Source organism: Grus americana, chromosome 15 (genome assembly GCF_028858705.1).
Source record: "Grus americana isolate bGruAme1 chromosome 15, bGruAme1.mat, whole genome shotgun sequence".
NCBI lineage: Eukaryota > Metazoa > Chordata > Aves > Gruiformes > Gruidae > Grus > Grus americana.
This window is the reverse complement of record NC_072866.1, coordinates 3,917,987-3,945,877: the sequence shown is the minus strand read 5'-3', so window position 1 is coordinate 3,945,877 and position 27,891 is coordinate 3,917,987. Positions and strand designations below refer to the sequence as shown.

The following is a 27,891-nucleotide window of genomic DNA, read 5'->3' as shown; positions in this document are numbered from 1 at the left end:
AAACAAACAACAAAAAAAACACAACAAAGGACTGAAAAGTCTGAATGATTTCCACCCCCAAGTGTACAGAGGCTAATCCAAAAGGGTGTGCATTTCCCACTGGCATCTCCATACAGTCCTATCATTTCTAAATCAAGGCAAGTATTTTCTCTGGTTGGGTGGTTTTGTGGGGGGTTTTTGTGCCTCTCCAAAGTTTTGTTATACTATGAGAATGACCAGAGCCTTGAGAGGAGCCCCCTTAACTCCCACAACCAGGATTAATTTATTATGGCAACAGAGAGAAGTTTCTGAAAGTGGAACACAAACATTTTCCCCAAACATATCAGGATTGGCAATCTACACAACAATATGATGGGGATTCAGCTATGTTTTTTCAACCTGCCTTCCAAAACTCTACACCTCAATTTTCTCTTCTCCCATTTCCCTCTCTGTCAAGAGACAAAACAGACACACTGTGCAGTACTAGGTTTGCCCGTTTCATTTGAAGAAAACATCTACTAGTGAAATTCCAGGTCCGCTTCATAGTGGCATGTAATCTTTCAGCTGTGATTTTTCTGCATGCTAAGTGCAAGGCAAAAATATTCCTAGAAAAATTCCAGACTTTACATTTTAACTCATGATTGATCTACAAGCAATTCAATTCTCGGATGGATCAATTACATAAAGCCAACATGGCTAGAAGATAAATCCTTTTGAAAACTGCACGAGTAAAGGCAATAGGATAAGGAGTAAACATATTTGCAAATGATCCTCTAACACATACCAGAAAAATAAAATCAGAGTAGAAAATAATATTTTTTAATTATTCTTAATTTCCATCTTATTCTCTTTGAAATTTTATTCAGAGACATGAAGGAGGAGTTCTTGGACAGACTGTGAAAAGCACCAGTAATTTGCATCCTGATGTCTCAGAAGACCGAAGAAACATCACCCCACTTCAACCATTAAACCTTCCAAAGACTTACTAACCTGTCTCAGCACCCAGAAAATACCATTGTGGTGCTCGCTAGCTAGCCATCACGCATATTCCAAAACATTTCAACACGTATGATATAAAAGTAGGTGTTTCTGATTTTAGTCTTCAAGTTAACCTACACTACTTGTACTGAAACTTGTAATAGACAAATTGTATATTTTAATTCTGGCAGACAATGTTTTATTTCTTTTGACATTTTTGTTAATTCAGTTGAATAAGCTGCCTATAGTTTTATAGGGTGCTGCTCAACAACAGGAATACTGTGTTAGCAACTCCCTGCTACATTTAGATGTCCACTCACGCACGGCTACAGACATAAAACTTTTGTAAATAAATACATTTTCAAGGTGACTTTCTTTAAACAGTTCAATTCAAAGATAACCATTTTTGCCTTCTGGCACTTATTCTAAATAAACATTCATTTTGCATGAGTAAGTCTGTGTAAAAGGCAAAAAGATGCCACTACTGCCTTTAAAAAAATAATTGGGGAATAAAAGGAAAGAAGTTCCCTATTTTCTAAATTCCTCTATAGCTAGTGTCATGGGAAATTTGGTCTTTAACTTCAACTCAACAAAATCTTGAGGTCAGCCTTGGGCTCAGATCAGCAAAGCCAAATCATCCATGCAGAGACAGAGAATTTTTAAGGTTGTCATCTTTGTTCACTACTTTCACCTGTCTATTAATGTTTGAAGGAGGTTTCATATACGAAGAACAGAACGGTTCAGAGCGCGTAGCACGGCAGCTACTACAGAATTGCCAGTTGACCCTGTGACTTCTGGTGACACCTTGTCAGGGAGCTGTTAATAAACAGAGCTAAGGTTTACTGGAGCAGAAGTATATAAACCTTGGAAGCAAATACAGTTCTGCAACTGGGCAATGATAATTCAATCTTCTCATTTACAAAACAAAGCGAATACAGGGCTTACTCCTAGACAAATGCAGGAAAGCTACAGCTTAGCCTTCTTAAATGCCTATAAAATTAGTAGGGGGAAAAAATAAAAACAAATTTCCAACAAGCCCAAAGGTAGTTTAGAAATAGGATGAAAGAAGACATTATGTTGAATTGCATTCTTTCTTTTCTTTATAAAGAGCCCAATATACAGAACACAATATACATACAATGACATAACATGAATTATATACACACGTTAATGGAGCTAGTGTTAAAAATGGCAAAACACAATCCAAGTGAAAAGCCAGCATTAAAATTAATTTGCTAGCTTATGCATCTGCTGCAGAATCTGCTTTGTCGGTATATTTGTTTGAACAGAGATGTTACAAAAGGGAAAAAAAGGTCTGTTTTCTTGGAGGTAGAGTGAACTTTTACTCAACCTTTATGAATGTTGTTTGGAGAGCATATTAGCGCTCCCGGTATATTTATTGTTGCCTGAGTGCACAGCTTTCTTCTCCTTTCAGGAAGTGTTTCATAGATTCAGTAAGTGGATGTGTAGGTACTGTGGAAAATATCCTCCAATACGAATGAGGTTTTGAGAACTTCAAGCTTTTGAGGAAAACTTTGAACTATTGCACCAAGATAGATGAGATGGGAAAGGCATACAGCCACATCTACATTATACACTTGCAGACATTTATATTGTGGGTATATAGATGTGCAAGTATATCTGCATATATACATTTATTGCATATGTATTGCAAGACATGTTAGTATTTATTCAATGATAAAATATATACTGATGATAAATTGTGGTTTCTAGACAAAGTATAGAATTAAAGAGCCACAGACTGGGAGTTGTTGTAAGTAACATTCATAGTAAGTCCTAATTTTGTAATTTTGCACCATATAAATCACTGGAAACCATTATCTCTAAGGAAATAATGCCATAGAAAAATTCACAAAAATGCTGCAGAGATTACATGTGGAAACAAGAAAAATTTGATTTTAAATTGTAAGGCAATGTTCTTACATATGTGAGAAGCACATTTTAGAGAGATCTCTAAAGCCAACAACTACTTTCCCTTTCTGGTGTTATCCACGTTAAACATAGTTACGAATCCCCACACATTACTGCAAACCAGCTCCGCTCCAGACAAAACACTGCTGTAACATTTTAGATTTTAATGATGTAAATATTTTGAAGATACAAGTTTTGCTAGCAGTTCCCTTCCAGTTTCACTGTAGGCAGTGTTAGAGCAAATTTCCCTCTTCTCATCTACGGAGGTTCAATATTTTCCGTTTAAAAGGCTAGGGAGACAACTAACTTTCAAGGAGTATATATCCAAAACTAGAATTTTTTTGCATCTATAGCTGGCATCATACCTGCATTGATCATACCCGTACATTCTACGCAGTTGTTCCTGTCTGAATGTCATGGTTTAACCCCAGCCGGTAACTGAGCACCACACAGCCGCCTGCTCACCCCTACCCCCCCAAGGCGAGGAGGGGGAGAATGGAAAAAAAACTCGTGGGTTGAGATAAAGACAGTTTAATAGGATAATGAAGATGATGATAATAGCAATAATAACAACGATAATAATTTTATTATTTATATAAAACAAGTGACACAAAAATGCTACCATAAAAAAAAAACCCCAACAAAAATACCCCCACCCTGATGCCCAGGCTGTTTCCAAGCAGCGACCCCACCTCCCGGCTCGCTTCCCCAGTTGTAGCCGGAGCACGACGGTCTCTGGCAGGGAGCATCCCTCTGGCCAGGCTGGGGCAGCTGTCCTGGCTGTGCTCTCCCAGCTCCTTGTGCGCCTGGCAGGGCCTGGGAAGCCGGAAAGTCCTTGACTTAGTGTGAGCCCTACAGCTACCAGCAACAGCTAAAACCATCAGGGTGTTATCAGTATTGTTCTCATCCTAAAGCCAAACCACAGCACTATACCCGGCTACTAGAAAGAAAATTAACTCTGTCTCAGCCAAACCCACAACACTGAATTAAACTTTAGAAGAAAAATCCAGATGATGGTTGTTCTGTGTGCCTCAAAAAGAGAGCACCAGAGAATATAAAGAGAAATTACATTAATGAGAGAGATGAATCCATTAGAAATAATCATACAGGTCATCTTTTATTTTTAGTATATACAGTCCTCTAACAACTATTCAGAGAATAAGACTTCTTGTTATTAGAGTACTATCATAATTATGCCAAGAACTTAATTGCTAAGAAATATACATACTGCTACAATCTAATTTTCATCTCCGCTTTATGGATTTTTATTTTTTTCTTTTTCCCAAAGAAATCAGTGTACTCACAGATTTTCATGAGAGTCAGATTTTCATGAAAGTTCAGATCTCATTTTGGCACCCAAATGAGAGCCAGACTTTCATAAGGGCTCTGTGCCTTGCAGAACAGGAACTGTTAGGAGTTGAGCTATTTTGAAAATCTAGCAGCTGCTGTGTAGGCTGAGAATATGAAATTCTGGTCCTGAGCTCTTTAAGAGCCCAGCCTTATCTAACTTTTTTAACAGCATTGTAAGCAAGAATCCTAAATCTAAGAGATTACGGTTTCTTCTGCAATGTCCCTTGGTCTACTGAAAACTTACATTTTTACTGCGTTTCAAGAACTCCGGATTACCACTATTACCCATGTGCAGGCCCATTACCACTAGGCATCTCTCTGCCTCCAGGTACGGCTCTGACCTTTTAAACACACCGCTCTTCAGGGCAAAAAGGTTATTTTTCTTTTCTTGATTTAACAGTCAGGTTGCCTCATTATTGGTACTATTAGAATTTTAAAGCAAAATAATGCTTAGCATTTGACGCAGGAGACTCACAGTGCAATGGTAATGTAACCCCACTGGTCACTGCAAGTCACCTGTCCCTCTCCAGGTACAACCTTAACAGTCTATAAAAATAGAGACATTATCTCTGAATACCCTTGATCAATTAGAGCGTGCTCTCCCTCTCACATTCTCTCTCAATTATGACATTTTAGGATGTCACATAATTACTAATAATTACTAATACAATGCTACTTTTCTGAAAAGTAATAACCTCAGAGTAATCTTGGATGAAGAAAAAACAGTCCAGAAATGGAACAGGTTGATTAGTGCTTTGCAGATGCTCTCAGATTACAGCTTTACTTGTTTCGTTACAGTAACATATTATTTATATAAAGTATAGTACACAGGCATTAGTTGTTGCTCTGAAATACTTAATTTTCAGAATTTCTGTATGATAGATGTTGCCATTCTCACTACACAAACTTCCACTGCATTACCACTTTGGCTGCAGAATCAAGCATTTTTTGAAAACTTCCTTTTCGAGTATTTTTTGGGCAAAATGCTTGTTTTCCAAATGTATTTTTTAATGAAGAATTACACTGTCACAAATGATTGCCGAAACCTTTCAATACTTTCATAAAATTATCAAGCTCACTTACAGTTTTCTATAGACTTCTTTAAAAAATTTTATATAGTTTCACAGTTTTTCTATAGACTCCCTTAAAAAATTTTTTTTTGACGGATGGTTTCTTTGAGAGTGTGGTTCAAGCAAATAGTCCACCACTTTACGCGGTCCACAAAAGGCCTTAACAAATTCATAATAATGGTTGAAAAAAGGTGACTGTACTATGTAAGTTATAGAGGTGAGACAATTCTGATTCTTGTCATCAGAAGATGAAGTATTTTAAAGACTTCTTGGCAGAGAGCTCTGAAGACCTGCAAAGACGCTCTAAATCTTTTTCAAATGTTTTAGTAAAAAACAACTCAGATGAGATTTTCAGTTTCAGCCAACATTCCAGAATGTTTCATCTGGATTATACTGACATTACCTATCTTATAAATTTGAGCATTAAACTTTAGTTTATGCAATAGCCCTGTGAAAAAAATAATTTTGAAGATATTGAAAATTTTCTTGTTTTTAAACATGAACTGAAAAGTCCCTAAACAAATTATATTAGCAACATTATCACCACCACTAGACAACTACATTCCTCGTGGTAATTTAAAATATCTTTTTAAATTTAATTCCAGTTGTCATATAAATTATTATGTGCATTTTGTAATCATGCATCTCTAATCAACTTTAGATCCCAAATTACATTAGTCTGGAAAGTTTCAAGCACAGTCATGAACCAAACCCTTTGCAGAGACACAGAAACATATTCAGTGCAATGTAATTGCTGAACTGCAGGCTGCTCTTCTCTTACTCAGGCTACATGGAATAATAACTATCCCTTAAATTTTAATCAAAGAAACTGTATAAAAATCATTCGGAAGCACTCCTCCTCCAAATGCTAACAAAACAGGAAACTAAAATTACTATAGAACATCAGGAGAAAGACTATTTATTTTACTTAGAAAAAAATATTATTTTAAATCTAATTACTTTTTATTTTAATGATAATACACAAATATTATTAAAGAAAAACACAGTTACAGCTAAAGCAAGAGTGAGCCACTTGCCTTAGAAACAGATACAGGAAGCCAAACAGAAGTTAACATTACCTAACCAGCTGGAAATCCAAGGCAGAACAAGCATCAGCTCTTACAAAGAAATCTTTATAATCTGGTGCTTGTTCCCGTTGGAAAGAGGCAGACATCACAGTATCGTGTGCGTACTAAGCAAATCTCTGCACAGTTTCTATTAGATAAATGGAACATTTTAGCATCTTTGCGACGGCTCAGTTTCTGAGTGTGGAAGAGATCATTCGTGTGTGTGACCGCAGCTCTATGCCTATATCCATCTACTGACCAAACATCTGTAGATTTAAACACTGGGTACAGCAAAAGCCAAAAACACAGATTCCCCTCTAGCCGCATCATTGCGGTATTTATTTGGCTCTTTGTATCAGTATACGACTGCTTACACACTCAGCGAAAGAGTAGACTGCACTAAAGTTAAAGTCAGAAATGTCATTTATTAATTTGTCACAGCTTTTTTTCCTCCTTTCAGTTGACAATTAGCTTTGATATATAACCTGAATTTTCATACCAAATTACAGGAGCACTATATAAGTGACATACTCTAAACCACAGACTTTCTCTTTTCTTTTAGGTAAAATTAAGTTAATCTGCTTTGACAGAAGAGGACTCTTTGGAACCAGCTAGTGAGTCTCCCAAATATGAAGCAGTAACCCAAACGTCAATTACTTTTCCAACAGTAGACAAATTGCTGGCACACTAATGCAATTTAAGAACAATAATTAGATAACAGGACTACAGAGTGTACCAGGTGACAGAGTTTCTCAGATAATAGAATCTAGTGTCCTACTTCTTAAATATTAACATCATTCCACCTCAGTCAATCGGTTTATGGTAATTTTAAAAGGGCAAAGTAAATTCTTTTTATTGCTAATAATATTGTGCTTATCCAGCATTAGCTTGGAAGGTTAGCTATTTACGGGTCAAAACTTAATTACAGTTTTTCCGTTTTATTTACTTTTCTTTTTTAATCTCTCCTTTTTGAAGTGTTTTTTTTATTATAGAAATTTTAAGGCATTTGATTAAAAAATTGTATCTCTTGAAATGTGAGCTCGCTGTGCCTAATACAAAGGAGTCAGTTTCGTCACAAGTCAAGTAACCTGTTTATTACAACCACTTAGAAATTCCCAAACTTTTCCTACAATCATATTCTCTTATAATCGCATTCTACTATAAGTGGTGGTTTGGTTAACTGTGAGGTATTATAAGACGGTATGTAAGATGTCCAAGATTTTTCAAAATAGATGCAGTAAAGTGGCTTTGCATAATTATTCCAGGCAGAATAAATCTCCTTGCTTTAGTCACAAGTACCCAGATCACTAAATTTTTCTTTACATCAGAAATTCATATTAGAATATTCTCCCCCCTCTCTTTTTTTTTTTTTCCCAGTAGTCTGCTGTGGAACATTGGATGGACAGTGAAGTAATTTTCAAAGTCTCTGTAATTTTGGGCACGAGACTTCTTTTCATCCATAAAACTCATCTCCGCTGACATACTGAAATATCTCTACCCTGATCAGAAAGACTGACTCCAGGACAGAAGAGTAATTCATCCTGAATGATGTTTAGTTTCTCTACTAAGACCCCAACAAGAATGGAAATTTTTATTCTTTGTTTGTTTTTTAAGTTTTAAAGTGAATAAAGACAGAAATTTAATTATAATACAGACCACGAGAAATTGTGTGTTCCAAAATAAAGCTTTTCTTTTGTTTTAAATGGGGGAAAAGTGTAAGTGCTTTATTATGACCCAGCTAAATTAACTGATTTCCAGATATTTTTGTGTCAGGGTCCCCCCCAAAAAAAAAAGCTTTGTGAAATACATAGTTTTCAATATTTTGAAGTGTCTTTTATATCAGACATCTGAAAAGGTTGCAGTGAATTGTACAGCCTTGGTCCTTGAGTTTACAAGATTTCTATTTGGGAAATATTCAGCTTGAGTATCATGGCATACTGGTTTCCTTATACTGTCAGACAGGGAAAGAAGAAGAAAAAAATAGCAAAACTTTTGAGATAATTCTTTACTAGCACCATGGGTGCAGTTAGCATACAAACCTGAGGGGTTACCACCCATGCATCATTGCTGTACCTGGTAAAAACATACTTGTCTAACTTTTTGTCACATACAAATACTATTTCTCTCTCTCTGGTGTACCATTGCCTACACTATAGCAGCTGACAATAATAATTAACTATCCTCGCTGTAATCTGTTACCCTACTGATAACAACGGTAGTATACAGGGCTTTGCCCATACTTTTTCAGTTAATCCAAAACTCTGATATCCAAATGCTGATAAAAACTGAATTATTACCTGATATGGTTATATAAGCTCTACTCACAATTCTCCTATTTTTCCATGTGCATTTGTCCTTATATTAGGGAAACAGATCTGTGGATATCTGAACATATTATCCCAACATAACCTTAGTACCTTGGTATTTTTTTCCCCACAGAAAAGTTCTTGTTCAATGCATGCACCATTCTGCTGATTTGGGGATCGGAGTGGTCATCTCTGACAAAGGGGCAATAAGACATGCAAGATCCACAGCTAGAATAACCAAAACCCTAAAAAACACCCACCCCCCTCTTTTGGCCCTGTGATACAGCCATGATTTCATCTGCCAGGGTCAAACTGAAATAAAGTCTCTTTGGAAATAATAAACCCCTTCATAAAGAAGAGCTTAAAAGACACTGCTAAAACATGTACAAAGTAGTGCACCATATAACTGGCAGAAAAAATCTGGACTTACTTTTTATTACTTTAATTACAATTACAACTCACATTTGACTTAAAAAGGAGATTAAAACTGTCATGTCTTCAGTACAGGTGGCAAATAAGAAGAAATCCTGGAGGTTAAATCTCCGCTCAGTTTCTCTGGAATTCATGCCTCTCCTTAGCTGTATCTATTCTGTGTTCCTCATACAGTTCATCAGCACAATTCTTTGCTCACAAAATATTTTGTAATATATATTAAAGAAACTCAGGCAATGCATCAATATACTACACCTCTGCTAGCAACAAAAGCTATGCTACATGCACTGCACATATTGTAAGGGTGGAAAACCACACAGATCCAATCTTCAAATTGCCTCCAAAAATGAACCACAACTGACACCTGAAAGATACAGTGGTTTGCATGTCTAGAACTGTGGTGAACTCTACAACCTATCAGCAAGTTTTGATGAACACACCATTAAAAGTTTTCAGAACAGTGTAAGCTGTTAAAATTCTCCCTATTCCCAGTGTCTATTTTGCCATTGACAGAACAAAGTGAGCATTAAGAAAAGCTTCTAAATTAGACCAATGATCAACAACCATGAAGATGGACAAAAGTAGTGAATGTAACCTTAAGGAAGACCATCACTGGAATTAGCTCTTCCAAACTATTCATCCACTCAATATATAGCCCCTTCCTTCATTTTCTCCTTTAAATTCCTACTTTAATCTTCTCTGTGCAATGCTGTATACAAAATTTGTGTTATTCTGCAAAGCTGAGCCCACAAGCTGTTATAATGACTGATAATGTTTCTTTCAAAGACTCTGTCTGCTCTTCATTCCCAAACACATATTCCACAACTCAACTTCCATTTGGAATTATTTCCGCCCCCTCGCACCCTCATCAAGTTATATCCCTGCACTGCGGTAAAAACAACTAAGCCAACCAGCTCAGAGTTAGAAGTGGCACTGGCATATCCGAATCACTCGGTGCCAGGGTACCGCAGCCGTCTTTCTCCCAAGACCTCAGCTGAGGGCTGGGCAAAGCGCTGCCCACCCCGCTCTGGGGACGAGCGCCTGCACAGGAGTAGCTCAGGTACCCCCTACGGCACTGGGTTATACCACAGATAGGCACGTGGGAGCCTCCCAGGCCTCCCAGTGCGCAAAACAGATCAGACATTAGAGAAGGTAGGGAAAATAAAGACAGGCTCTAAAAAAAGGAATTACAGAAGAGACTAGGAAAGGAGTACTCCTATGGGGAGAATACACAGACTAGAGTTGATAAACATTTACAGCCTAGTCATACATAATTTTGAATCTACTGCTTTTATAAATGACAAAAAGAAGAAAGAAGTGGAAGGGACAGCAGGAAGGCATAAAAAAAATGTTACCAAGACAGCAACCAGAAAGTGTACACTTATTATAAGGTATAATGATGAGCAATAGGTGTTAATAACACATTATATAATTTGACTTTTTAAAATTTATATCATTCCTTTAAATAGCTGACCCCAAATATCTACAGAAAAAACAGTAATCAATACCATTCCCTTATAAATCTTTCCAACAAGCAGACTGCACCCAACCAACAACCTTTCCGTGAGCTTTTTCACTTCCATATGCATTAAGACTGATAAATCATTATTCACTCCTCTAAGTACAAGGGTTTTCTTAGTTCTTAGGGATAGAAGAAAATACTTTTTTGGACAATGAACAATTCTGTCTCTATTCTTTTCCTCTTTCCACTCCTCTTCCCCCAACCCCTACTCTGTGGCCCAGGATAATCAGAATCGAATATAGGTGAAATGAAGGGACTTCCATCTACTTGTATGAAGGAAAAAAAGTCTTTTCTGTAATCCAACATCTCATTTCAAAAAGAAAATAGCTTCAAGACTGGCTTGCTTTTAAAAATATGTCTGATTCTCTAACAGTAGCCTGAGAAAGAAAATCACACTCCTTAAAATGAAAGTCCTAAATTTATGATGTTTTCAATATTTTCCCTATCTCATGAGCTCTTTTTTTTCAATAATTTCATAAATAACTTTTTTCTCATTAAATACTTCTCTTTTCTGTCTCTAAAATGGAGAATGTAACATTTTGTTCATACTATATTTATAAAAGCATAAACAACTGTAGTCTATTTTTAGAGGTCTCTGTAGTCCTACATACTATAAATACTCGTAAGTCCTCCCTGGCTATTCAGTTTTGAAATCATAAAACCTCTTCAGAAATAATAGATGCCTTCATACTTAAGGGTTATGTCAAGGATTTAATTTGTGCTTACATTTGTGAACATATTCTTTCATTTTGGTCTTTCCCTTAAAATAATCTAAACTATATTGCCAAAGCATATTCAAAACAGCATACCATACAACTAACAGAACAAATAAATGAGTTAGAATGCTACTTGTTATTCTAGAATAAAGCCAAATACGACATATCCTGCTGGGTGTTTCAGTTTCTCTGACATATTGCAATTGGGATTTACATCATTTGTGCTGAGGGAAGTAGGTTAAATTGCTTCTACAGTGACATTTGTTAGTTCTGCGTGATATTTCTTTCAGTGAACACACAGTGTTTTCCATACTTATTTCTTTGTTCTCCATTATTGTTTCTCTTGTACTTCACAGAATCACAGAATGGTTGAGGTTGGAAGGGGCCTCTGGAGATCATTGTCCCCTCTCCCTGCTCAGGGCAGGGTCGACTAGAGCAGTGCTTAACAAACCATGCAAGCTTCAAAGATAAAAATCTCAAAAAAATTCTGAGTATAAAAGAATCAAGTGAGAGAACACCACAGCTTGAGGTACCAGGATACTCATAGGAAAGATACTGAGGATATTGTAACTGAGACAGTTTGTGGGTGCAGGACTTAAATGTCTCCCCTCTCTACAGCACTTGATTACACAGAAATACTGTTGCCTGTAGCTGACAGGAAACCCTGCAGCAATTTGAGGTGTTATTTAAAAACTAGCTGTCAGTGTCTCTTCTAGACAGGAAAAAGAAAAAAGAAAAAAGAAAAAGAAGGAAGAAAAAGAAGGAAGGGGAAAAAAAAGGTAGACAGAGAAGCAAAAATCAATTTAGTTCAGTAATTGACCAGAGAAAATAGCAGAAAGTCTAATAGGGAAAATGGAAATATTAAGCAAAAACTTCTAATGAATTCTGTAATGCTTTTTTGAGAAACCACATAGGCACATATCATTAGAAAAATACATCACAAGGAAAGATGGCAAAAGTAGTAGTTTCTCCAGTGTAGCAGCAAAGAACTTGGCAGAATGACTAAAGAAAGGAACTGGAAAGAGAAAGGATATCAGGATTCAGAAAATCTATGACAGAGAAAAGGAGGGAGACACAATAATGTATGGTTGCAAGGTGAGATGATAAAATGGTGAGTACAGAGGAGAACAAGATGACACAGTGGGAAGACAAGACAGGGATCAGGGTTCACAGATGAATCCCAGTCCAGAATTTATGGAATTATTGTCATAAAATGAAAAAGGGGATGGCACGCACAAATAAGGAGAAAAGCCAATGACTTCAAACATAAAAGAAGTAACAGATGTTCTCCTGTTTCACTAAGTTGGATCATTTACCACATCCATATTTCAAACAGTAATTAATTAAGTTGTGCTGGAGCCAACAACAGCAGGGACTCTTTATTAATGAATGCATAGATCAGATAAACAACGGTACTGAAGATTAATTTTACTAGTAAACTTTAGCATTACCATTTTCTATAAGAATAAAGATGCATAAACCAGTGTTTGTGAAGATTTTAAAGGTATGAAAAGTAAGAATCTAGACACTATTTTCATCAGTAATCAAAAGTGTTTCTATGTGATCACAACTGAATGATTCAAAAGAACTATGAAGTTTTGCTATACTTCACAGATACATGGATAACATTTTAGCATTTGCGAAAAAGAAGGAAAGCCATAAAAAAGCCAAACAAAACCTAACAAAAAGCACCCCTCCCCACCCCTAACCCAAACAAACAGAAAAAGATTTATTTTTCTCTACTAAGCTGTAGTAAATTGGAACCCTGAGCGTTTTTCTGACAATAATCAGAACTTGCTGGCTGCTATTCAATATGCAAACAAGTCCGATTACTCTGTCTGGCTTGTACTAAAATGTTTGACTTTTGTCAGAGAGAGATTTTCATATTTTTCTGTAAGTAATGATGGACTCTGGAATACTCTGTGTACACGTTTTCCTGATCCATTTCAGAGCTCCAAATAAATACAAGAAACACACACACAGACCTACCTCTCAGGAGATGGGATGGCAACTTTTCATCAAAAGCGTCTTCTCACCTGAAATGACCCAGCTAAAGTCTTTGCACTGTGTCAGCGTTCAGTATACATGGGCACTACTCATTTCTTCAGGCAATAGTTACCCCCTTTTTAGGAATAAGGATCTACTTTCTCAATCAGAAAACTAAACTTAGCTGTAGGCTAATTGCTGTTCAATCCTTCATTAAGCATTCTTCAACATATTAAGTATCTTAAAATTTATTCATCATAAGGCAGGAGTCTGGATACTAAACTGTTTCTATAGTTTCTCTCCAAGTTTTCCTGATCCTAAGAGCTAGCATTTCAGTCACCCATAAAGCTTGAAGGTCATATTTTTCAACTTTTTCCAAAGTAAAAAAAAAAAAAAAAAAAAAAGATTGCTTAGTCATCTATGCTCACTACCCAACTACCCAAAGCAGAAGCAAGTAGCACAAGATAAAGAGAACCACATCTGTCTGTCTAAACAAATCTGTTTCAAATTTTGGAGGAAACAAAAAAAGAACAAAGAAAACCAAGTCAGTCACTTCACAGCTCAAAGTAGGATAAAATTTGTGAAACCATACAACTGAGAGACTGTGGTGAATCAGAAGTTCATATTTTCCATCCACTTCAAGGTGAACAGGGTACAGCAGGGCAGAAACAAGATTTTCTACTGTGCCCTTAGCTTGGCACAAAAATAACCAACAATCCGCACACACAGTTTCACAGAGCACAATTGTCTGTACTTACTTTCATTTCTGTTCTGTGTAGCTTTAAACACAAGACTTGCTGCTCTCTTTTTTTCCTGTAATAAACCATTTTCCTGCATTATTCTTCCCCAGTATCAACCTGTATTTATTAATTGTCAATTTATGTTATGCTATCTGTGACAACAACTGTTAGCATAATCTGATCAGTAAAAATCCACTTACGATTAGTGGCATATCTCACGTAGCTTTCCTCAAGGTTAGCGGCATTTGTATTTTATCAAGCCCAAGATATTCTTAATCACGATCAAAGTCCCTGTGTCAGCACAACACATTAGTAATTTAAGATAGTCCTGCCCGGACTGCAGACACAAAGCATTGCTCTGACTCCTCTTTTACAGGTGGAGAATTGTGACACAATAATCAAGTGATCTGCCTGAGGAAACCAGGGATGCTGTTAGAGAGATTAGATTGAAATCTATAATCCTTGACACCCAGTTAAGTACTTGTATGACAAGATTGTGGAGAATACTGGATCTCTTCACCTTTCTGTAAGAAAACTGAATATAATCTAAATAGATTTATACCATCTGTCTCCTGAAACGAAATGGATATGAATTCATATCTTGCTAGGTTATATCTACTACTGACTATTTCTTCTTATACTTCTAAAACTGAACGCAATGTGAAAACACAATGCCAAAACACAATGCTCTATTTTTTTATCAAATACTATGCAGTTAAAAATACTTATTTTTATCCTTTGAGACTGCCCAGTAACACCTATTAGCATCAAACCCTCACTTAGTACCAACCACCGTACAGAAATGGAAATTCCAGGAGTCTTGATACACAGTATTTATAGCAAACTTTGTGAGAAAACTACTAGCTGGACTAATCCTTGCCTTGACATTTTGGAATATGGGATTAGAACTATCTGTAATTACTTTCTTATGAGACGTAACATTGGTCAGGTGGCAGTAGAAAAAGAGAAGTATGTGCATTCACGGATAAGCAACCAAAATCTCATTCTTGTGACTTTCACCCATCTTTTCTTTTACTGTAGGTCATCTCCAAGTTCATTCATGGCTCAGTGATGGAAATAATCCTCCAGCTAGCAAATTGAAAAGACTTTCCCAGAAACTATGAAAATATAACCACTGCTGACTTGCATGTCATGTTTGTGACTACACGAGTCTCTTGTAGGTATATGAAAGACACACACACGTGCACTCACACGCTTATCTACGCACGGTAAAGAAAATATACTGATCATCAGTTGGATACAATGCACTTTCTTTTATCAGTATAATATACATTTTCATGATAAAAATCTGCCTAAAGCAGCACAAAAATACTGGCCTGAATGGGACTCCAAATGCACTTTTTGTCATATTTTCTGCGTATATGCATGCTAGCTTTCTACCTCATGGTGTCAGAAATAACATGGCACAGGTTCAAAGATCTGTAGATCTTAAGACCTAGTGCAAATCTTTCCTTAAAAAAAAACCCAACAGGGAAACCCAATGCAAGCTACCTTCTCAAAGTGCTCTCAACATTCAATAAGAAGCTTCTTATAAGCACTGGGTGCATAAAACAAAGAAAAAATTCATTACAGGACAAGAAATTTTGCTTGGAGGGAAGGTTATATATGGGTGTATGCATATGTAAGTCTATACACACACTCACACCAGCATGTTTTTCGTAACAGTTTTTCAGTTCAGTTCTTCACTCACTGAGTTTCATATGCAACTTAAAGTTGTAATTTCTTTCACTTCCCATGTAGTTGATGTTGCCTTGTATAATTCCAGTCTATAGGGTAGGTAGACAGACATGTCTTTTGCTGCTGAGAGGAACGCTACCTTGTATAACCATCCAAATTTACTGCCAAAATTCAATGATCTCGATTTTGCTCCCCGAGTTCATTCCATAATGGAGAACTGGGTTATAAGTTGCATTTTTTTTCTTCCTCTTTATTTTAGTAATATTTAATAGTACATATTTAACTACTTACCTGAAAAAAACCCCACTGAAATAAACCATACAAATATTTAAAAATAATTTGAGGCCAATCCTTCAAAAATAGAACTTAAAGCTGCTTTGTTAATTCTATGAAAAGAATTATCTTGGATGAAAGACTAATCCCTAGAACTCTTTTCAGATTCAGATATGGTTAGGAAATTTATTTTATACATTGTCAATTATGGTCTTGCAAGAGAACTATAATGCTACCTGCATTATACTTTCGAAAAATATCTTTTCATGCCACTGAAAATCTGATGCAGTATTGTCAGACTAATGTCACATTTTAAGAATATGCTGGCTGCCTAGAACGTAGAGTTCTGTCATTTCCTCAGTGCAGACACCTTCAAGACCCAGAAATTTTTCTGGATAAATTGTGAGTAATGGACCACATAGCAGAGCTTCAGAAAAAACTGCACTGTAAATAAGAGCTACAATAAACAGACTAATTTGTATTAGAATATATAGCTGTGTCCATTTGCAAGAAACTACAGCCAGATGGGGATGTTTAATTTACTTTGACTTAGCTTAGGTGTTCTCTGCAAAACTCCTGTACAAATCACCTCAACACTCACAGGAGGTTTTGCATAGGAAAGGATATGTTGGCATACAACGCATTAATCTTCATATGACCATTCCAATTGTGCAGTGCCAATATACACAATAAACCCATAATGATAGAGGTTATAACTTCCCAGCTCATAATTTATTTCTGGCAACAGAATAAGTCAAAACTATTGGTGAAAAGAGTTTGCGCCATTATGAATTACATTGTAAAGATTTTCCTTCTTCCCATTTTACCACAACGGCCAAAAAGATTTGGGGGAAAAAAAAATAAAAATCTGCCAATCGAAATGCCCAGAGCCTAGACAGCAGGCATGGGGACATCTGAGCAGGAATGGAAAAACACATCAAGAATATAATCATAGCTACCCTCAAATGGCATGCACAACATTTGAATGTAAAAATTTAGCTCAACTTTTGTATCAACTTTCAATGTGTTACTTCACTTCCTGACAGTAAGAAAGTGTCTACTGTGACTAAACTGTATAAAGGCAATTTTTTAAGCAGGTGAATACATTCATTTATATAAACAAATCAAATTAATTCAAAAGGCACAGTAACATTACACAAGTCAACTGCCAGCCTGCTGAACTGTGAGATCACACTGTAAGCATCTAATACTACAAGCAAGTTCACCCTATTATTTTTAAGAAAAGATGTTGTGAAATGTCAAGATTTTTAGATACCTAATGTAGAAGAAAGCTGAGTTATAATTCAAAACATATTTTTATATCCTGTATAGATTCAAAATTATTTTTTAAAATATAGGAACTTTAAGAAATTAATTTTGATGCTGAACAATTTTTCTTTCTTTTCTAAATACAATTTCAGATGATACCATTAAATAAAACAGGATTATTATCAGTCTTTGCTAAATGTCACCTGAAGAACATCCACACATTTCTATCTGAGGTTGATTTCCAATTAGAAAACTTTGATATAAATCGTAAATTAACTCATTTTTTCTCTGAACTTTATCCCATATCACTGGCTTCAAAGTAAATAGTCCTTAAAACAAGATAGTATGCGCATTGTTAATACTTTATGCTCAGAAGATCAGCCATGTGTAAAATAGGTGTATGTTCATGTAACTGGCTACAGTATTTTGCTACATGGTTAAATGCATGATTTCCTCTAATAGAATGCCAGTGTGGTCTACATCACATTTTCTGCTTCATAAAGATCAAATGAGCTGTGACCAGAGTCTCCTAACTTAATGGAAAGTTCACTCAGTGACTTCCGAGTTTAAATTGTGCTTTTCTACTATGAATCAATAGATTTAAAACACATTAATGGATTTCTTCACCAAAAGGTTTAATCCCGACAGACTAAAAAGGTAGATCTAACTCAGATTTAGCACTCTTGTAGCATGCTGAACTAAAGGTCTTCAATCTTTATAATATAATGATGAATTTGAATTAATAGAAAGACACTTACTTGATGTAAATCATACATCTGTCTGTGTATTCATGTACCTTTGAGGGTATGTACCAGTAGCTTTCAATTTTTGCTTTGTGAAATGTTAAAAGTCATCATTATGAAGCTATGAAGTTTTCCCAAACAGTCTTTTACTGCTCAAAATTTATTTACTCACAACAAGTACACAAACGTCTGAAGGACAGAGTAAATCCACTTCCATGTATGTATATATAAAGAATGATGCAAAACACCTGCCTACAACTCTAGCCAAGAATTTCTCCATTTTTGCAGCCAAAGAATTATATGTTCTTATCTTAAGCAAATGCAAAAATTAGGAAGGACATCTAAATAGAGGAGATGGGATTGGCAGAGTAGTTTTATTTATTTTAATACTACCTCAATTTACAGGAAAATGAGATGAAATAAAATCAAGGACTTATGTACCTACGGATTGTCACTATGTTTACCAAATCTTGAAATATTCTATATGGAGAAATAAGTCTTAATCAGAGTTTTGAGGAACTTCATAAATCCTTAAAATTTGATCACAGGCTAGGAACAACAGAACATAAATCTAGAGGCTATGTCCGAGTCATGAAAATAAGGCAAAAAGATATGCGGTGGGACTGACAGATCAATAGACTCATTCCCAAGGCACCTCAAAAACATTTAAGCAGGAACTAATGAATACATTCAAATAAATTTTGCTAGTGTATAAATTAAGAATGGGAAAGTTAAATTACAGAACTTCAAAGAATCAAGCTAAAGGTTCCAAATGCACAGAAGTTCCTTTGCAATCAGCAGGTGCATGGAAACTTTTGATGCCCATCTCCAGAGACTGAGACTTAGGCCATTTTGTCACAAGTGTTGGGACAAAGTAGAAGCAAGAAAGAGGAGAACTAAAACAATAACAACCCAGGATGAATATCACCTGAGGTCAAGACTACTAGGTTTGTTCTGTGTAAGGGGAAGAACACTATCAGTGCTCTTTATGGAGCAAGTTTAAACTCAAAGGCATTAATTGCTTCCAAAAGAGAGGCAAGCAATGTTGAAAAAAGGAATATGGCACTTGTAGACCCTCTTATGAAAGAGCATAATTTTACGAGAAATCGACTTATTTCAAAGTGCAGAACCTAAAATAGGAACTGAAAGCACTAGCCTAAACACAAAACGTAAACTAGAGAAAAATCAATGTTTCCAATTTGTAAAGAAAGCACAAATCATATTGTTAATATGATATATAAGCACAACGAACTGTTTATACTACACACATTAAGGATAAATTGCTTGAATAAATTCTATTATTCTGAAAAATGCTGCAAACAACATGCTGACATGTCAGAAAAGTGAAAATAATAATGTTGACATTATTAGTACTATATGCTATTTCCTAGTAATTTCCCAGGATCATCTATTTTCACTTCAAGCAGCTGTTTAAATCCCATTTTTGCCTCACCAAATCTAGTTTTGTTCTACATTCATTATATAACTCAGGCATGTACCCTACTACTTATTATACTATTACTATAATGCTCACTTCATTGCAAACAAGAAAAAGAGACAATGCTTTTCCATTCAGAATTTAAGGAGATTTTGATGATTTCAGCAGGTGACTGCCAGTTTGGGGAATGAAAATACTATTGATTACTGAATTCTTCTCTCCTCTCAGAGTAAAGCAGCCTCTTGAGAAAAGCGAAGGAATCCCTGACACTGCAAAACAGAAGAGGAATGCGTTATCACACAAAATAAAGGTCAAATACAATACCAATGTTTTAAAGGATGACAGAATAGAGACCTTGGTTCTATTGGTAGGTAGAGGAATCCAAACTGTTACCAACACTGCTTCTCACCCTGGGCCTTCACACACTCAAGATCATCACCTGTATTAACAGACTGACAAACCCAAGCCACTGTGTCTTCTTTCTGCCTCTCTTCAAAATAAGTCTGCCTAAAAAATCCTGAGCATGATTTCGGTAATAAATTTCCAGATTAATGTAAAAAGATGGTTTTTGTTCGATCGCTTGCTAATCAATCCAAATAGACACACCTCATGCCTCTGCCCAACAGTTGAAAGACATTTTACTTTAATAGCTTTGGAGAGCATATACAGAGAAGCATGACTGAAGGCACTGCATAAATATCTACATCATGGAAATTATCATTGCAAATGTATATTTCTCGCAATCTCAAAATAGTAAATAGATGGGCAATGGGTTTGCTGAAAGGTACTCTTTTTCCCCGGGGAACTTTTGGACCCAACGGGTCCAAAGAGTTGGAACAACATGGAAAACAGAATGAAGAAGCTCGAGCAGCTGCTGGCCATATTATTTTTTTCGGCTACGAAAAGAATAGGAAATACATTTATGATTGTTCCTAAACAAAATACCCCTTAATTTTTCCTTCCAAGATTCATCACTTCAGGGCTACATTCTTAACGTGACACTACTTATAAAAACTTATTTCAGGTTTCTAATTCTACTTATCAAAATTGCCTCATCTACTCATATACTTTATGTTTCATTCTGTGCAATCATTAATAATGCATTGCAAATTGAAAAGTAAATAATCCAACTGCCACTGAAACACAGTCAGTTTAGAGCTTCATACTGAATGTGAAGGAAGTAACTAGGGTCAACACTTGAATAATAAAACTGACTCACACAGCACTTACATCACTATAAATTTTCATTGCTTTTCCTACAACTTTAAGGTAGTGGTTATGGGCTCAACAGCTCAGCCCAGCTACTAAAATAAATACACAGCTCTGTATGCGCATTTGTAAACCCTACCAGGACAAAGAGACCTGCAGAATAATTGAGGCTAGAAGGATAGATCTCTGGAAGTCAATTACTCTTATAACAGAGCTCAAATCTGAGCTACCTTCAAAATGAGATAAGGTCTCTCATTGTCTCGTCTGGTCATATTTTCAGTATCTTCAAATGCAGAAGGCGCAAAATTTCTCCGAGAAACCTGTTCCAGTAGCAAACCACCCTCACTGTGAAGGTATTCCCCCTCCTCCCTCCCCTGTTTCCAAAGAGCATTTCCCTCAGTGCCGCTTGCAACCATTGCTGCTTCTTTTGCTGTGCACCCTGGCTCCTACTGCCTTCTCTCTAATCCCTCGGGGCAGCGGCTGACAGCAGTGCCCACCAATTATCTGCTAGCACATTATATGCTCCAGCCTCCCCTCAACATCTTTCTTTTTCTGGAAGGCCCAAACTGGACATAATGCTCCAGACATGGCTTCAGGAGTGTCAAAAAAGGGCAATTATATTAATTAAGCCTCCCCTAAGTTCTACAAAACAATCATTATTTAAGCATTAATGTCAGCAAAATGGGAGCATGTGGAGATAAGCTTTGAATGGTACACAGCGACATCAGGATCTCCACTAAGAAAGAATATGAGGAATAATACTACTAACAGCAGTAACACCTACACGCTCGTGCCTCAAAAGCAAGCATGAAAATTAAGGAAAATTGTCATTCTTAATTGTTAAATATGTCCATTAGACAAGAATTAGGATGATTACTGCTCACAAAATTCACAGTTTGAAAAAGTGAATCTTTTCAATAAACACAACAATCTTGGAATCAATTTTCTCCCCTGTTTATGCAGCATATACCAAACTGCTGACACTGGTGACATTTCTGCACATCATGGGGTGGGGCGATACAAGATTTACCAGAGTATAATGTTTGCCGCAAATCAACTCCAGTTGCATTGTATGTCCCAGAACCACTGAAAATTATTAAGTTTTTGTTTGTTTATTATTAATAGAAATTATTTGGAATACAGAATATTACACAGGTACTGCTCCTGGATTTCGGCTTCAGCCCTGTTTCCACTGTTCTAGAGATTTGCTGAAAAGCAGCATTCAAAGATCCTCCTTATTGATTCTATTATCAGGCAGTTTCCCTACCTTTAGCCTTATCCATAAGAACATGTTTAATGGTCCCATCTTAATTACCAGAACTGGCTAGGGAGGGCAAGTGGCTAAAGGACGAAGCAGCGACTGTGAAGGACATTTCTAATCATATCAGAGGTTCCTTTGGAAAAGAAATACAACTTCTATCTCCACCCCAGTCATTAGTCAGATATAAACAGCTATTTGACTTGACATGGGTTATAAGCCGTATTATCACAGTCTACGCTCTCGCTTTATGCAGTTTATCGGAAGATGGATGATGGCCCACTACCAATTCCAGTTAATGGGGTTAGACATATTTCCAAACAATACGTGCATGGTAAAGGTATCTACACGAGAACAGGGAATGATTCACTGCACTAGCCTTGTGTATGAGAAAGGAATGTTAGAAGAGGAACTTTTTTAACATGGAAAATAAATTCAGTTCTGCTTACTCAACTTTTCTTCTTCTAAGGACCCATACTAGTAAAGCTTTATTTTTTTACCCATTCTTTTCAAATAAATAAATGCAACATAGATCATTGTTTCTAATTATAATACATTTGTTAAGTTTTTCGCTCGAGGCTCATTTTGAAGATAAGGATTTTCTTGTTCTAGTCCTTTTGTTTTTCAGTTTTACAGAATATTACGAAAAGTTTAATAACTACTTCACTTACAGCAATTTTACAGATCCCTTTTAGTTATGATTCACAATTATTTACAATTATTTAGTAATTACTTAGTAACAACTGAAAATTCTTAAGTTCGTGTTAAATATTACATTTCCCATGCTTATTGCTAAGGACATGTATATTTGCATTTTAAGCATTAAACTGAATCTTATGTTGAAGATTCAGTTTTTCATTAAAAATAATTTTCTGTATTAATCTCTATTTTTAGTTTATTTAAGCTATTAACTTTTTGCACTAAAATATCAACAACTCAATTATTTTTCCAAATTGTAACTTACATATTCCCAAATCCCAACCATCTACAACTGCTCAAAAGTTCCTTTATTTCTACAGCATTAATAAAAGGACAAGTGTTTAGAAAGTCACATGATTTACAATTCTTAAATCCTCATGAATTTCAATGAGGTATCAAAGTAATTTAGTTACCTACAATGTACTGATTACTTGGCAAAGGATTAATAAATGGAATTTTAGCAGAAAACATGTACGCTAATAAAATACAAACTCAAAGCACAGAAAGTATCTTTCAATTATCATGCTCTCCGTGTTCCTTTCAGTCCTTGCCTGCAAACTGCTACTATTAAAAGAATCCCAGAATATTTTCCCCCCCCATCCTTTCCATTCGACTTCAATTCTCTTACAGGAAAACTACAGATTCCAATCTTTTTCCTCACTTGCTTACACTAGCGCCATCCCATTTCCCATAATTTGCCTACCGTATCACTCAGCACCAGACGGTCATGCTCAGAACCCAGCAGCGGTCCCCCTTCAGCGTGCCCACGCAGTTATGTGTCTCGGAGCTCCAGAAGAGGAGCTTTCCATGCAAGAACTGACGAACTGCAAATTCAATTAGTGCACTAGAAATATGAGGCAACTACAGACTCCTACCCTCTGCAGGCCTTTAAGGATTTGTGAAGAATCATTAAGAGGGAACTACTATATTCAACATCCCTTCGATATTCTCTGCCACCTTCCAATAGTCTACACAAAAGCCTTGCCTTACTCATCGTACTGTCCCATTACAAGAAATTAAATTTTTAAGATAAAGACAAAAAAAAGAAAGGGAGTCAGGTGATTAATATTATTACACCTAATAGAAAATTCCAGTTTCAGTCATCAGCATATAACATGCTCCAAGTATACAACATGTTACTGCTAACTGACTTTTCTATTGCTAGAAAGCAAAATCAAAAACTCAATCGAATCAAATATTGTGCATTACCCTGACAAAGCTAAAAGTCCAACTGGGACAAGGGAGACTAATAAGAGAAATAACAAAATGGAAATCATATGCTGAATGCAAGCAGGATGCACAGGCAGCTCTTTGGGAGGTGGGGGCTGGGTTTGAACTGACGTAACTGAGATGAAAAGGAGTCCTATTCATGCTTTTATACCAGTATGTCCAGCCTTCAGGACCTACCAAACCAAAGCCCTGGCCAGTTTTCATGATTTGTTTTTCTGTCTTGGCACGTATTATCTTTTCTTGTTCGTTTCAGACACATTTACAGTGACCTTACTGCAGGACACGTACTTCACATTGCAACAAGGCTGTGGTCAGTCATCTCAACATGAGTGTCTAGTGCCACTTGAGACACTGTGGGACACCCAGCCTGGACTCCATCTGCTCCTTCAGAGGCACAAGTCTCCTGTAAATCCAAGGTCGTATCTACCAGACCCCAGCAGATGCATCAAATTGCAGGCAGTAGGGGTGTATGTAATTATCAAGGTATATGCCACGCGGTGTTCACAAGCCACAAAGACAGAATTATACCTTTCTGGATTTTGGGCTGCCATATTACCTAAGACACAACTCATTAAGGAGTTTTATCCAACAGCCAAGGTAGTGACTAACTCCTCATATGACATTAAAGATAATGCAAAGCAGAAAACATTTTAAATACAAATCTATGCAGATAATTATTTTCCAGCTGTTATTTTTCTTTCTCTATTTAGATGTATTTAAACATTTGCATAGATTTTAATTATTTCAAATATCAACTCTGCTGATTTTATAGCTATTAAACAGCAAACAGCTATCACCAAGTTTGTTTCCTTCTTTTAAATGAAAAAAGCACACCAAGCTTTTTTTCTGTCAAGTCATTAAGGCTTCTGCATAGAAATTTGAGTAACACCCTATTGAAATAAAGAAAACCAAGACACTAGTAGCTTATTTACTGATACTCTACCAGTACCTTTTCCATAGTGCTTACAAAATTTATTTTGCTTACTAAGAAATATTGAAGAGACAGGCTTGCAAGATACATAATTTGTACCTGGGCACATAATTACCATGACATTCCTTACACAAAGCTCATCATTACCTCCTGGTTTTTGCATGATAGGATAGCTATGGCATCATAATTAGCTTTCTAATGAAACACTATCAAAAGTCAGAGTGTCACATACATCTATCTGAGGACTCAACAAAAAGCATGAATATACAATAAAAAGAAGCTAGAATAGTCTAAATAAATACATTTCAATATATTTACAGAAAAACTGTCGAATTTCACCCCCATTCAAGAACTTTAATTAAAATATGAATTTCTAGTTGTTTATAAAAATACAATACTCAAGAAGTGAAAAATACTATCTAAAATGTTCCATGTGATTTGCATTCTGAAACTGCTTTATGTTTTAAATTAAGATTCGACAAATATTTTTTACTGGTTTTATTCCATGAATTTATAATATAACAAAAAATAGAAAATCTAGTTGCACATAGTGAGCAAGATTATGAGCTCTCTTTTGAAACTCCAGGTCAGGAGTCACTTCACTTACTGTATGCTGGAAAGATACACAACACCATCTAAAACACAAGTTATGGAAAAGATAATAGGAGTCCATTATAGCTGGGCTCTTGGCCATTACACCATTTACTTTTTTTTTTTTTTTTTTGGGGGGGGGGGGAATCACAAAACCCCCAACAAAATACAAAATCTAAGCAAAGTAAAAAAGGTGCCAGATAAAAGTTTTAATATATAGGCAACTATAATCATTTGGTTTTACTTTAAAAATATTTAATAAGAAAACTCAAAATGAGTATATTATTTCTTTTTGATGCAAATAAAATCAATGCATTTATTTTTATGACCACAGTATGCTTCAAAAATATTAAGCCATCAAAACAGTAAAAAACCCCCAAAAAACCAAAACCCCCAAACCCACACACAAAACAAACCCCCAAAACGCACCCCTTAACAGGGATGAACTTGTAGAACACACAAAATTATGCTGAAAAATAAAGCTGTAGTTGTCTAATGAACCTTGAATTATGACCCATATGAATCCATATGCATTATGATCCATTATACATTTTAGTATTTACCATAGAATGCTTTATGACTATTTAGTACCTGGACTAGAACTACATGATCATTTTCCCTTGATATACACAAACTTTTTTTCTCAAACAGTATTTCATATGTCACATCCACAAAAATACATATTTTCAACAGTTCTTTTTTTGGTCAGAGATTATGTAAGAAAATTAATTGCATTTAAATAATTCTCAGTAAATTCAAGTTACCAAACTTTTGGTACTTTAAGTGCCGCCAGGAATTAAGAGATGCTTTTGCCAGCAACTATACATGACAATTTTTCCATCTCATTGTCACAGAAATTATAAAGCAGGCCGCCAAAAAAGGGCTCAGAACAAACACTTTGAAACGTGTAACTTTTTTTATACGTCTCTGCATATCTAAGACAGTGCTGAAATAACTGTGATTCAGTGAATATGCTGTAATGGAGATTCCCCATAGCGTGGCAACAAATCCACAAGGGTAATTTAAGCAGCACTGGGAGAACATGTCTTTTAAACTTCTAAATAAAGATATTCAGAAGCTCATGTAATTGCCTGGAATCTCTGGAGTCACTTCAGAAAACAAATTCTGTCAGAGGGTTTCCTCTCAACGAAGGGTCACTTTAAAGACTAACGGGGGAAGACAGCAAGTCCATTAGATCAAGTGACCAAATCCACGATCAGCTTGACATTTAGATTCAAGGGAAGAAAGGTGTCAGAAAATTAACCAGCCTTTAACTGGGCAAAGACTAAGACCTAAAAGTTGAAAGAAGTGTAATGGAATTGGACATCAATCTATTAGTGGTAACCCTGAAATGGCTTGTAACGCCAAGTAAAAGAGGATAGATGGAACAAGTAAAATACAAGCTCAAGTAATCTGTCTAGTAAGTCACTGCAAAAAGCAAGCCCTGTAATACTGCTAAGCCTCAGGAGACAAGTTCATTAAGCTTCTAATCCACAGCAGGAGTGGTTGGACATTGGAACGCTAGTTTCTTGCATTCAGATTTCGTAGTGGCAAGTACCTGTATGCACCTAACTATATGGTGTAGTCACACACACTGTAGTGCCAACTTACTTATCCTAAGATTATTTTGCAAGATACATCTACTCCCAGGCCTGTGAAATATTAAATCCCCTAAGTTTCAGATAAAAACAAGGAGTGCAATGCAGGTAGCACTTCAAAGAACAAGCCAGAATAAGTTCCAGCCTACACGACAGGGCATCTCTTTAAAATGACAAAATAAGCCCATAAAGGGATATTAGAAGAGAGGCACTTAACTCAGACTCCGGGAAATATTCTCCACTGGGAGTATTAGCACTTAATTGGGAACAAACTAACTGACTGACTTAATTCTGATATATTGCACCATCTGTACAGTACAGGTTATAATTGATAGGCCAGCTGGATGTGAAATAACGTACAGTATGTAAAACGTACTATGTTTCTTACTCATTATTACTTTGCAAGTGATTCCTTTCTATTAAAGTTTAAATTGTCCTTTCCATTAAATGGGCATTTTTGGGTACTTATTCCTTGTTAATTAACGTATTATGAAATAGGTCACCGCTTTCAGCACATGACAAGACTATCACTTTGGAAATCTCCTTGTTAACTCTCTCCACTATAAAAGTATCTTAACAGTGCACATGAAGAGAGGTCATGGAATTGCTCATGACCATGATCTGTGCAATCACGTGACTACGTTAAAGGAATTTTCCAGTTTTTATACTAGCTCTGACAAACTGCAAAACACACTTCCATTGATTTTTCAGCCTACCTACACTTCATCCCTGGAATTTGGGAAAAGATGAAAATTACTGGTTTTGGGACCAGTGAGGTCCGCAGCACTTCATTGTCTTCATGCTACTGCTGAGGTAATTTGATCTGAGAATTATAATCTTGCAGTTGGTTTATTCCAAAATTTGCACAACTTTGCA

At 36.1% G+C, this 27,891-nt stretch overlaps 1 protein-coding gene across 20 annotated transcripts in view; it reads right to left on the bottom strand.

Annotated features, from left to right (window-relative positions):
- RBFOX1 (RNA binding fox-1 homolog 1) overlaps window positions 1-27,891 on the bottom strand; it is a 907,584-nt gene that overhangs the window by 797,129 nt on the left and 82,564 nt on the right. Inside the window, exon 1 of one of the 20 annotated variants that reach the window (XM_054843110.1) lies at window positions 14,279-14,383. The exons of 18 other annotated variants lie outside the window; for them this stretch is intronic. In XM_054843110.1, coding sequence (XP_054699085.1) covers window positions 14,279-14,290 — 12 coding nt within the window. In that variant the 5' untranslated portion in view covers window positions 14,291-14,383. Of the gene's footprint in view, window positions 1-14,278; window positions 14,384-27,891 lie in introns of those variants that run through there. One more of the 20 variants, XM_054843118.1, reaches the window with a different exon arrangement.